The sequence below is a fragment of the Gracilinanus agilis genome, chromosome 2, assembly GCF_016433145.1.
Source record: "Gracilinanus agilis isolate LMUSP501 chromosome 2, AgileGrace, whole genome shotgun sequence".
In the NCBI taxonomy this organism is placed as follows: domain Eukaryota; kingdom Metazoa; phylum Chordata; class Mammalia; order Didelphimorphia; family Didelphidae; genus Gracilinanus; species Gracilinanus agilis.
Genome location: NC_058131.1, coordinates 390,111,208 through 390,124,661, shown reverse-complemented (window position 1 = coordinate 390,124,661; position 13,454 = coordinate 390,111,208). Strand labels below are relative to the sequence as shown.

Sequence of the window (13,454 nt, the reverse complement as noted above, 5' to 3'; positions counted from 1 at the left end):
TTTTGTACAAACAAAAACAATGTAGTCAAAATCAGAAGGGAAACAACAAATTGGGAAAAAATCTTTATAACGAAAAACTCTGACAGGGGTCTAATTACTCAAATATACAAGGAGTTAAAGCAATTGTATAAAAAAGCAAGCCATTCCCCAATTGATAAATGGGCAAGAGACATGAATAGGCAATTTTCAGGTAAAGAAATCAAAAGTATCAATAAGCACATGAGAAAGTGTTCCAAATCTCTAATAATTAGAGAAATGCAAATCAAAACAACTCTGAGGTATCACCTCACACCTAGCAGATTGGCTAAAATGAAAGAAGGGGAGAGTAATGAATGTTGGAGGGGATGTGGCAAAATCAGGACATTAATGCATTGCTGGTGGAGTTGTGAACTGATCCAACCATTCTGGCTGACAATTTGGAATCATGCTCAAAGGGCTATAAAAGAATGCCTGCCCTTTGATCCAGCCATAGCATTTCTGGGTTTGTACCCCAAAGAGATCATAGATAAACAGACTTGTACGAAAATATTTATAGCTGCGCTTTTTGTGGTGGCAAAAAACTGGAAAAGGAGGGTATGTCCTTCAATTGGGGAATGGTTGAACAAACTGTGGTATATGCTGGTGAGGGAATACTATTGTGCTCAAAGGAATAATAAACTGGAGGAATTCCATGTGAACTGGAAAGATCTCCAGGAACCGATGCAGAGTGAAAGGAGCAGAGCCAGAAGAACATTGTACACAGAGACTGATATACTATGGTAAAATCAAATGTAATGGGCTTCTGTACCAGCAGCAATACAATGACCCAGGACAATTTTGAGGGATTTATGGTAAAGAACGCTACCCACATTCAGAGGAAGGACTGCAGGAGAGGAAACATATAAGAAAAACAACTGCTTGAACGCATGGGTCGGGGTGGACATGATTGAGGATGTGGACTCGAAACTACCACACCAATGCAACTACCAACAATTTGGAAATAGGTCTTGATCAAGGACACATGACAAAACCAGTGGAAATGTGCATTGACCATGGGTGGGGGGAGTGTGGGGGTTGAAGGGGAAAGTAGGAGCATGAATCATGTAACCATGTTAAAAATAAATATTAATAAATGTTTAAATTTAAAAAAAGAATTCAAAAAAATCTTTCAAGTTAAAATTGTTTTATATGTAATTGGGGGAAAATAAAAAATGTATTTAAAAAAAACTGACTCTTAGTAATGTGTTTCCTTTAGTGATATTTTTGCCCTCTAGACCACCCAGGATAAGTCAAGTCCTTCATGAGTTGGAGACTTCAACACTTAAGGGCAAAATAAACTTCAACTATCCTTGAAACTAGCACCTAACTCCACATTGGTGGTCTAGTAATGATTCCTCCAACCGCCACCATCTATGCTGATGATTTTAGAGTTCACTCACTCAGAAGCAAGGGGTTGAACTAGATGACCCCTGTAGTGGTACCTGTTCACTTGGGAGAATCCATTATTAACCACATTCTTCCTCATGCTGACACTCCCCATTCTCCCACTAGTCTCATCCTGGGAGTTTCCAATTGTGGCCACAGATTTGTTACAGCTGTGAATTCTAACCTAGTGAGTCACATCCACAATCCACATGCTGGAATGATGCCCACAGACAGGTAGGAAAGTGTGGCCTGAACTATAAGTTGGAAGAGGTGCAGGGTCAACCAGTGGCCCTGGCTCCTAGTTTTCAGTGCCATCCACTATTTTTGTTTCCATTCCCCTTCTCAATGGGTGCCCTGGACCCTCATACTCTCTCCCTTCTTCCAATCAAACCCTCTTCTCAGGAAAACTCCTTGAGAAACCAAAGAATCTCAGAGCAAGAAAAGATATCAGAGATCAGCAAATCCAACTCCTTCTTGTGCAAAAATCCACTCTATAATGTGAATGTTTCTGGTCATTAGAAAGGTTTTCCTTATCTTGAGTAGAAATCTGCTTCTGCATCAGCCACTCTTTTCCCCCTGGTTCTGCGCCCTATGACTGAACAAAATGATTCTACTTCTTGCACATGACAACCCTCTGGATACCAAAAGGCAACTACCATGTTCCCCATACATTTCCTCTTCACCATTCTAGATACTCTTGGTTTCTTCAATCTTCCTAGAACATGGCATCCAGCCTCCCCACTCTCCTGGTCACATACTTCTAGGGACATGCCTCCATTTTGTCACAGTTCTTCATACGTGTCACTCAGGAAAAAGCATATTGCATTACAGAATGGTCTGGCCAAACTACTACGTCCCTTTTTGTGGCTACTGTGCTTCTATTAATACTGCCTCTTCATTGGGTTGTTTTTTTGGTGTTTTTTTTTTTTGGCTTCTGTATCACATTGTTGACTCAAACTGAATAAATTATTATTATTATGTATTGTTAAGTAGGTAACATTTATATAGCTAACATTTATATACCAAGTGCCAGACACTGTTCACTTTACAATTACTATCTTATTTAATCCTCAGAGCAGCCCAAAAAGGTAAATGCTAACATTATCCCTTTTTTACAGACCAAGGCAAACAGAGTTTAAGTGACTTGCCCAGGATCACGTAGCTAGAAAGTTTCTGAAGTCACATTTGAACTCCAACTTGTCTCCAGGCCCAGGGTTCTAGCCACTCCACCACCTAGCTGCCCAAGAGTTGGTAGTCCAAATACCCATTTTTTTTCACATACATATCTTATACTTGCCCAAGTAGATTAAAAAAAAAAACTCTTAGAAACTCTTTAAAATTTTTTCTTAAACTATGGGTTCCAAGGCAGAAAAGCAGTATGGGCTAGGCAATTGGGATGAAGAGACTTGCCCCAGGGTCACCCAGCTAGAAAGTTATCAGAAGCCAGACTTGAACCCAGGTTCTCCTGACTTCAGACCTGACTCTCAATCCACTGAGCCACCTAACTGCCCCTCCCAGTAGATTTTTTTTGATATGGACATTACATTTGTCCCTATTTGTTAATTTATTATAATTTGTCCCTATTAAATCCCATCTTATCAAAATTCAATCCATCATTTTGAACTGCTTATTTGATCTTTTAGGGTTCTAAATTTGTCCTCCAATGTATTACTCTCATGCAAGTACATACATACTCTGTGCACCTGGTACACATATTCAATCTTTGCTTTTATGCAAGTCATTGACAAAAGTGCTCCCAAATGCCTGACCCAAGACAAATCCTGGGCAAGTGACTTAACTTCTGCTTGCCTCAATTCCCCTGACTGTAAAATGAGGATTATAACAGCATCTACCTTGTAGGGTTGTTGTAAGAATCAAATGAGATCATATTTGTAAAACAAATTTGGCACATAGTAGATTGCTATATAAATGCTTGTTCTTTTCCTTTCCCCATTTCCTTGGGACATACCACCAGAGATTCCCCTCTGACATAATACATTTACATTTAAGTGTAAATGACTAATAACTACATACTGTGTGAAACAGGCTGCCCAAGAAATTAGAGTTTTAATAGGGAACAAAGCCTCCTCTACTCAAAGAAGGAATATCTAGTGGTAACAATAATAATAATAATAATTGACTTTTATATAGCTCTTTAATGTCTGCAAAGTGCTTTCCAAATATTATTTTCTTTTATCCTCATAACAACCCTGGGAGGTAGGCACTATTATTATCTCTGTTTTATAGATGAGGAAGATGAAGCAGACAGAAGTTAAGTGATTTCCCCAGGGTCACACAGCTAATAAGTGTCTGAGGTTAAATTTGAATTCAGGTCTCCCTGACTCCAGGCACAGCACTCTATCTACTGTGCCACCTCACTGCTCTGGGCCAAGAGGCACTATTTTATGGGATAAAGGGGCATGCTCTCTTACCCCTTCAGATCATAGGGCCCAAATGACCATCAGAGTTAGTCCTAATGGCCAGGAAGTTAATGTGACTTTAGGATACACGGCCAGAAGCAGTCTTTGGAATGCCCAGCACACCTGGAATTCTTTGTTCAGTTCTTAATATGACAATTTAGAAAGCGTATTGTGTAAGCTGAAATATGCTTATAGGAGGGGTAAATAGGATCACGAGGGGCCTGGAGACTCAGACATATGCCAAGAACTCAGTGAAAGAAATAGAAATAGTTAGCCTAGAAAAGAAAAAGCTTAAGAAAAACAAGGCTGATGTCTTCCCCGATCTGATAGGCTGGACTTTAGGGATTATAGATTTAAAGCTAGAAGGGACCTTAGAGGTTGAGTCCAATTGCATCATTCTAGAGATAAGATTCTAACAATACAGCTAGCAAAATGGCAGAATCAGGATTCAAATCTTGGTCTACTGACACCTCTCCTTCTATTTCCCCATGCTGTCTCTACTCTAGCCTTAGACAAGTCTTGTTTGACCCTGGAGGACAGAAATAGAAATACTAGGTGGAAGTGGAAACAAAGCAGATTTTTATTTCATACACACACAAAAACTTCCCAACAATTGGCCCCAACTCAGAATGGGCTGACTGGAGAAAGTAAGCTTTCCCTCTTTAAAGGTCTTCAGATAGGAGCTAGATGGCTACATGCTGACCATTTCATAGAGAGTTCCTGTTTATGTGTGGTTGTAGTTAGATGACCTAGATGGCTCACAGGCATCTTGGTAGCATACTAGGTAGGGTGCCAGATCTGGAGTCAGGAAGACCTGAGTTCAAATCCAATCTCAGATACTTCTTAGCTATATGACCCTGAGCACGTCATTTAACTTCAGTTTCCTCATCTACAAATTGGAGATAATAATAGCTCCCAGGGTTATTGTGAGGATCAAATAAGATCATATTTATAAAGCACTTAGCCTAGTGCCTGGCACATAGTAGGTGCTATATAAATGCTAACTTGCATGATGAAAATGATGATGATGATGATTTCCCAGGTTCTCACTAGATTCTATGGTCTCAGTACTAATACTACTATTACTAGGTATCTAGTTCATTATCACAAAAAGATCAAAGGAAAAAGAAAAGGACCTACATATACAAAAATATTTATAGCAGCTCTTTTTGTGGTGGCAAAGAATTGAAAATTGAGGGGTTGTCAACCAATTGGCAAATGGCCAAATAAATTGTGATTGTGAAAAAGTACTACTATGCTGTAAGAAATGATAAGCAAGAGGATTTCAGAAAAACCTGGAAAGACCTACATGAATTGATGCAAAGTGAAGTGAGTAGAATCAGGAGAACATTATACATAGTGACAGTAATATTCTACAATAATCAACTGTGAATAACTTAGCTGTTCTCAGCAACATAAAGATCCAAGACAGTTCTGAAGTACTTAAGATGAAAAAGTGTTATCCATCTCCAGAGAAAGAATTGATGGAGTCTGAGTGCAGATTGAAGCATAACTTTTTTCACTTTCTTTATTCTTCTTGCTTTTTTTTCCCTAACACGGTTAATAGGGAAATATTTTTGCATTATTTCACATGTTTGATTGGTATCACATTTCTTGCCTTCATAATTAAAGAGGGAAGGTGGGAAAGAAAGGAAAATGATCCAAAACTCAACATTTGTAGAAATAAACAATAATTTCTAGAAAAAGATTCTATGGTCTCTATTTCATAATACATTCTAAATGGACATGCAGCTATGGATGAGAGCTATATTCTTAATCAAATAAGGAATATAGGCAATTATAAAAAATGAAACATAACTTTGAGTCCATGAAATTGTAACGCTTACACACACACAAACTTAATGCACCTGGACAAGAAGGAGAGCAGTCAGGTGGAAAAAAAAATCTTTGAATCAAATTTCTCTGAAGGATTTGGAATCAAATATATATAAATAATTGATGTGTGTGTAAGTGTGTGTAAACCAAAAGTCATTCCACAATATATGTGGTCAAAGCATATGAACAAATAGGACTCAAAAAAACTTGCAAACTATTAACAATTGTAAGAAAGAATGCCCCGTATCACTATAATAAGAAAAAGGCAAATCAAAACAACCCTGAAGTCTCCACCTCACCCCCGGCAAATTGGCAAAAATGGCAAAATGTTAACTATTATTAAAGATGACAGAAGATGGGAGTAGTCAATGTTGGAGGGGTTATGGGAAGACAGATACACTAGTGCATTGTTGGTAAAGCTGTGAATCAGTACAACCTCTTGGAAAGCAATTTGAAATATGCAAATACAGTGACTAATATATTCATACCCTAGGGCCTAGGTATTCCTCTAGTAAGTTTATATCCTATAGAGGCCTTTGATAAGAAGAAAATCTCTATAAACAGTGAAATATTTATAATGGCAATTTTTGTGAGAGCAAAGAATTGGAAACAAAGTGGGCATCTATTGATTAGAAAGTGACTACTCTTGAATGTAATGAAACATTTCTATGCTATTAAAAAATAATCAATGTAATAAAAATAGAGATTCATGGAAAGATTTACATGAGCATCAGGCAAGATATTAATAACAAAAGGGAATATTGCCTCTAGATCATCTAAGACATTCAAGTCCAGACATACAAGAATAAATATTGCAAGACAAAGGAAAATGATTCAACACCTGATAAGGCAGAGGACCAAGAAACCTCAAGAGAATATGGAACCACAGTATGATGCTCCCAAATGGTTCAAGAGATAAATAAGAATTGTAAAAACAGAATTTAGGGCCTATACAGGAGAAATTATTAGCAAAATAGAAAAACTTGGATCCATGATGGAAAACCTCAACAAAGAAACCAAAAAGAGAACAATTGATTGAGAAACAAATTCGTGGAAGTGGGGATAATTTGGAAGAAAAATGGAAAAAGTGATAATATTAAAAGTTTTTAAATTATATTTTATCTGGAATGGCTCTCTGGGAGGGAAGGGATAATAAGGAAAATTTTGATGTTATATGAAAAAAAGATATTTTTTTTTAAAATAAAAGATTCTATGATCTTGTAAGGCAACAAGATCAATCTGAGGCATATCTTGCCTAACCTGTCACTTCCTCAGGTTTGACCAGTCCAATTTTCAATCCTCTCCCTCTCCCTGCGTTACCTGACATTGCCTGTCAAAGGATCTAGCCAGCTCTCACCTGGGTAGTGATCGTGCGGGTGCCATCCGTCGCCTCCACTGTCAGATTATAATTTGCCTTCCTCCTGGAGTCTAGTTGCCTGGCAATAACCATGCTGCCTGTGGTCATCTCAATGTCAAAGTCCATGTCCTCATCACCACCTGAGAATAGGGAAGGAGTGGGGAGTGAGACATAAACAAGATACAAGGGCTCTGGTCAGCAGAGAACTAGACTTTGCTACCATGGGACACCAACCAACAAACTCCCAATGTGGTGTGTGTGTGTGTGTGTGTGTGTGTGTGTGTGTGTGTGTGTGTGTGTGTGTGTGTGTGTGTGTTTTGATGTAAAGATGTAGAAGTGGAGAGTAGAGTGAGAAAAGGAAGGCCTACAACCTCTAAGGAAGAATCCTTGACAGAAATTCTAAATGACCCTAAGGAGACACTGTGATACCTAAATACTTTTCCCTAAAGTCCAGGAGGCAGCAAGTTTATCCTGTAAATCTGTCAAACTGAGACTCATATCATGAGACAAAGATAATCAAACCCACTAGTATCCCTTGTGAATGAGAGACAAATCCTTCCCTCCCAACTCTAAAACCTGTGAAGGTCTTCCCTCCGTGGAGTTAGTTCAGCCACACCTAGGATGTAGTAGAGAGGAGTTGCCCCAAGAAGTTTGAGGTCAGCTTGTAGAAAGGAGGCCCAGATCCCACCTCACCAGAGATGTTGAACCACAACAGGCCAGGTGGATCCTCAACACTGACCATGCCCACCATGTGGTTCACTGGGTCAGTCTCCACAGCATCAAAGTTGTAGTGGGGCTCATCAAAGATCCACAGTTTTCCTGAAGGGCTGGGTCGAGGGATCCACTCTATATGCAGTCTGACGCTGGTGGAGCGTGGGGGTTGCCCACTGTCTATTGCCTGGATCTGCAAATCAAACCATCAGTCAACAAATATTTATTAAGTTTATCTTGTATGCCGTGTGGAGGATATGAGTCCAAAGAGTGGCAAAAGTCCCTAATTGAAAGGAGTTCACATTCTAATGGGAGAGATGGCAAAGCCTAGGGCAGGGGTTGGCAACCTTTTTGGCCATGAGAGTCATAAATGCCACATTTTTTAAAATGTAATTTCGTGAGAGCCGTACAGTGCTCACAGTGTGCACTCCTGTAACAGTGCCTGAAAAAAAAATTGACTTTATGGTTCCTGCAGAAAGAGCCATATCTGGCCCTCAAAAAAGCCAGATATGGCTCGAGAGCCATACCCTGGCCTAGGGTGTTCAGTGGATAAAGAGCCAAGCCTAGAGATGGGGTCCTGGTTTCAAATCTGGCCTCAGACACTTCCTAGATTGGGCAAGTCACTTAATCCCCTTAGCTGCCCTTCTACCTTGGAACCAGTACTGAGTATCAATTCTAAGAGGAGGTAAGAGTTTTAAATGAGTGCATGCAACATGAATAAAAGTAGCAAGTACAAATATATACAAAATATATACATATATAAAATATGTACAAAAAATAGTTAAATACAAGGTAGTTGGAGAGGGAAGGCATTAGCACTTGGGGCTAAGGGAATCAGCAAAGGCAGGCTTCTAGCAGAAGATGGTACAATAGCTACAGCTAAAAGGAAAAAGGGTTTTCTGTGAGGCAAAGGGAAGAAAGGAGTGTGTTCCAGGCATTTGGCAAAGCCATGCAAAGGTATGGAATTGGAGTGTCATGTGTGAGGAATAGAGATGGTTAATTTACCTGGATTATAGAGTGAAGGAAAGGAAATAATGTCCAATAAGGCTGGAAAGTTGGGTTGTGTAAGGTTTTAAAAACTAAAGTCTATATTTTTTCCTACAGGCAACAGGAAGTCATTGGTGTTGATTGAATATGGAAAACACAAAAAGCAACCAGAACCTACTAGGAAGGCCTTTGAACTTCCTATTGGGAAGGCCAGGGGAGGATTCCTGAATTCCTCAAGGAGAGGAAGAGCCCTTATACGTCTGTCTAATCCTGCTACCCATGACCCTTATTTTTCTCTCTCTGTTTCTTTATTGGCAACATGGGACTAATCACAAGCTGAATGGGTTATTATTCTCCAGAATGTCAGGACAGCTGAAAGAACTAGATGTGTCAATCTTCAATACCAGAGTCACCTTTACTGGGATCTTTGCTGCTTTGATTCCTTCTCATTTTCCCAATCTATCAAACTCGATCTGACCTCAGTTTCTTTTGTAACCAGTTTTTACCATTTCTAATCTTCCAACCTGGACAATTCTAACCACCACACTCCCTCTCTCAAGGTGAGCATTACTGATGAAATCAATCATGAAATAGTACCTTCCCACTCCACTACAAATTGATGCAGTCTAACCTCTCACTGCTGTACAATTATATTTTTGTCCATCTCTTATTGACACCATCACATTTCCACCATGGAAGTTCCTAACCTTCTCTTCTCTCCCCAAACCTTCTAAAGCTCTCCAATTGATTCCTTTCCCCTTCACTCTCATTATCATCTATTTTATTCATAGGTAATACAGTGGAAATTATCTTCCTCAACTTATTTCCTCCCATTCTCATCAACTCCCTGTCCTCACTCTTCCTCTCCTATCCAGTTTCAGAGACTGTGGTCAGGAATCATAGGATCAGGTTTAGAGCCACACGGGACCTCAAACATCATCTAGTCCATCTTGTGGGTGAGTAAACTGAGACCCAGAGAGGTCAACCAACTTGCCAAAGGTTACTACACAGTGAGTGGAAGAACTGGGATTCAAACTCAGATCCTAAGATACAAAGTTAGTGGTTCCTTCAACTGTATCACAATGATATCCCCTGAAGCACATTCTCTCCTGCCTGTTCTGTGACCTTCCTTAATCAATCATCCCTTCTCCTCCGTATCTTCAATATCTCCCTCTCAGCTCCATCCTCCTAACCTCAAGTGTCAAAAATCTTCTGGCCTCCCCATCTGAAAATTATTTTCCTTTGACTCCACCAGTCCTTTAAAGCAGAGGAGTCAAACACACAACCCATGACACCTGTAAGTGCAGCTCAAAGCAGATTAAAATGTAGTCCCTAACTGATTTCAATGTGTGGATGTATTTATATTTAAAAAGAGAAATATATCAATGTAGTTTTCTAAGTCAATGTGCAGTCGAAAGGAAACATTATATAAAGTTTTGTGGCCTCCATTTTTATTTGAATTTGAGAGTATTGTTTTAAGCTTTATCCTATTTCTCTCTTCACCTTCACAGTCAAACTTCTAAAAAGAGTAGTCTATACTTGTTGCTGTATACTTCCACACCCCCCATTCATTTATCAACATTTGCAGTCTGGCAATTATCCCAACCATACCACGAAAGCTGCTCTCTTCAGTCACCAGTGGCCTTCCCAATGGCATTCTTCTGCCCTCCTTTTCTTTTACCTCTCTTCAGCATTCAACGCTTAGAGCCACCCCTCTAGATTCTTGACACCCTCTTTTCTCTTGGCTTCAGAAACAGTCCATCATCAGGGTTCTCCTCCCTCTGACTGCTCATCTTCTCTTTTGCTGGCTCCTCATATTACTCTTACACCTGGACATGGATTCCTCCAAGGTTTAGTTCTTGGCTTTTGTCTCTATATAATCCTTTCTTTAGTGATCTCATCCACTCTTATAGATCCAATTATCACCTCAATTTAAATAACTCCCAAATGAATAACTCTTGCCCAGAACATTCCTGAGCTGAGTTTCCATAACTCTAACTGCCTGATAACAAAAAGTGGGATTTCCCCCTGATACCTTTTGAGGTCAGCATATTGCAAACTGAACTCATTATCTTCCCACCAAAATACTTGCCCCTTTTCTCAGGTTCCTTTTTTCTGTTCCTTATTTCTGCATCAGTAACCACCCAGTCTCCTAAGCTCAAATATCTTGGAATTGTTTTTGGCTCTTCCCCAACCTTCACCTCAAAAATGCAATCAATTGTCACACCAATTGTAACACCACACCATCTCTCACAACCATCCCTTCCTTTCTGCTTTCATTACAGTTCCTCTCCTAACCTGACTTCCTGTCCCTACTTTATCCTCTCTCTAGTTTATTCCACATCCCACTGTCAGAATAATGTTTCTAACACATGGCTCTGAGAATGTGACCCCATGCAAAAATTCTCAGTGGATAGGGGGCAGCTGGGTAGCTCAGTGGAGTGAGAGTCAGGCCTAGAGACAGGAGGTCCTAGGTTCAAACCCGGCCTCAGCCACTTCCCAGCTGTGTGACCCTGGGCAAGTCACTTAACCCCCATTGCCCACCCTTACCAATCTTCCACCTATGAGACAATACACCGAAGTACAAAGGTTAAAAAAAAATTAAAATAAAATAAAGTAAAAAAAAATTCTCAGTGGCTCTCTACTTCCTACAAAAGAAAGTATGCCCCAGTGAAAATATCATCTTCTAGGAAGCCTTTCCCAGTCCCTCTTAATGTTGGTGCCACCCTTCTTTCAACTGTTTCCTCTTTATCTTGTATATAACTTGTTTGTACAGATTTTGTTTGCATGTTGTCTCCCCCATTTGATTGTGAGCTCCCTGAGGACAGGGACTATCTTTTGCCTCTTGTATCCCCAGTGCTTAGTCTAGTGCCTGACACATAGGAGGACTAGAAAGTCAGGGAAGCAGAAACGGGGAAGGAAAATACTTTAGCCATGGGGGTCAGCCTGACAAAATCCCCAAAGCCAAGAAATAGAGTATCTTGTTTGTGGAATAGCCAGGGGTCTGGTATTACTGGATCCTAGAGTGTGTGGTTTGATACTCAGAATAAACCTGGGAAGTAGATGCTATCAATATTCATATTTTACAGCTGAAGAAACTGAGATCAAAAAAGTTTAACTGACTTTACCAGGGTCACACAGCTAGCAGACCAAATTTAGGTCTTCCTGGCTTCCAGTCCAGCTCTCTATGTACTGCCTAGTGGATTTTCAGTAGCCTTTTTAAACTATAAATATCCAATTCGGAACTCATTATCTTTCCCCCTAAATCTCTCCCAGCCTCTTGCCTTCCCTGTTACTGCAACACTATCCTCCCATTTCTCAGGCTCACATATAAGTGTCATCCTGGATTTCTCAGTCTCTCTCTCCCCTTCCCCTTTCCCTCCCCCTCCCTCTCTTACACACACACACACACACACACACACACACACACACACACACACACCTTTTTCCTCTGGCAATGCTACCACTTGGGTAAAGACCATCATCACCTCACACCCAGGTTATTGCTATAACCTGCTCATCAATCTGCCTGCCTCAAATGTCCCTCTAGTCTAATCCATCCTCCATTCAGCCACTAAAGTGATTTTCCTAAAGTGCAGGTCTGATCAGGTCACCTCCTACTCAAAAAACTCCAATGGTTCCCTATCACCTGTGGGATCAAACAAAAAAACTATATGGTATTCAAAGTCCTTCATAACCTACCCTGACCCCTCTTACTTTTCTAGTCTTCTTGTACCTTTTTTGGCACCACATACTCAGGATCCAGTAACACCAGCCTCCTGCCTGTTCCACAAACAAGATACTCCGTCTCTTGGCTCTGGGGATTTTCTCTGGCTGACCCCCATGCCTGGAGTATTTTCCCTCCCCATTTCTGCTTCCTTGGCTTTCTTTAAGTCCCAACTAAAACATTATCTTCTAGGAAGTCTTTCCCAGTCTCTCTTAATTCTAATGCCTTCCTTCTCTCAATTATTTCCTCTTTATCCTGTATATAGCTTGTTTGTACAGATTTGTTTGCATGTTGTCTCCCCCATTCGATTGTATGTTCCCAGAGGACAGAGACTGTCTTTTGCCTTTTGTATCCCTGGTGCTTAGTCTAGTGTCTGACATATAGGAGGCTCTAAATAAGGGTTTATTGACTAACTGTGGATGCACCACCTAGCTCCTAATCCCTTCTACAATTAGGTTTCAGTCTGCCTTTCTGGTCTAGTCTCTTATTCTTTTCTCTCTCTGTATTCATTGTAAATGCTTTTTGCCTGACTGACATTCTAAAACCAAAGTACTCATTTTCCCTCATTCTACTCTAGATCTGTCCCATCATGGTGCCTTACTCATTCAGTTTCTATTCCTCTTCCCTTGAATGGATTCTACTCCTTATCTCCATCTGTTGAAGCCTCTCCTTCAAGGGTCAAATTAGGTGCCACAAACTTCATAAAGAGGGTAGCAAGGTGGCACAGGGGATAGAGTGCTAGATTTGGAGTCAGGGAGACTCGTCTTCCTGAGTTCAAATCTGGCCTCAGGCACTTACTGTGTGACCCTAGACAAGTCACTTAACCCTGTTTGCCTTGGTTTCCTTATCTGTAAAATGAGTTAGAGAAAGAAATGGTAAACCACTTCAGTATCTTTGCCAAGAAAAACCCAAATGGGGTCATGAAGAGTTGGATACAAAGGAAAACAAATGAAAAACAAGAACTACATAGAGGCTTCCCTCACCCTTCCCAAGGAAAAAGGATATCTCTCTC

General features: G+C 40.2%; 1 protein-coding gene across 1 annotated transcript in view; it reads right to left on the bottom strand.

Moving 5' to 3' along the window:
* The window catches only part of FAT2 (FAT atypical cadherin 2), a 49,939-nt gene that overhangs the window by 15,031 nt on the left and 21,454 nt on the right, over positions 1–13,454 (bottom strand). The window contains exons 5-6 of the mRNA XM_044659858.1: positions 7,711–7,921; positions 7,018–7,157 (exon numbers count right to left, since the gene is read on the bottom strand). Of these exons, the coding sequence (XP_044515793.1) occupies positions 7,018–7,157; positions 7,711–7,921 (351 nt within the window). The remainder of the gene's footprint in view (positions 1–7,017; positions 7,158–7,710; positions 7,922–13,454) is intronic.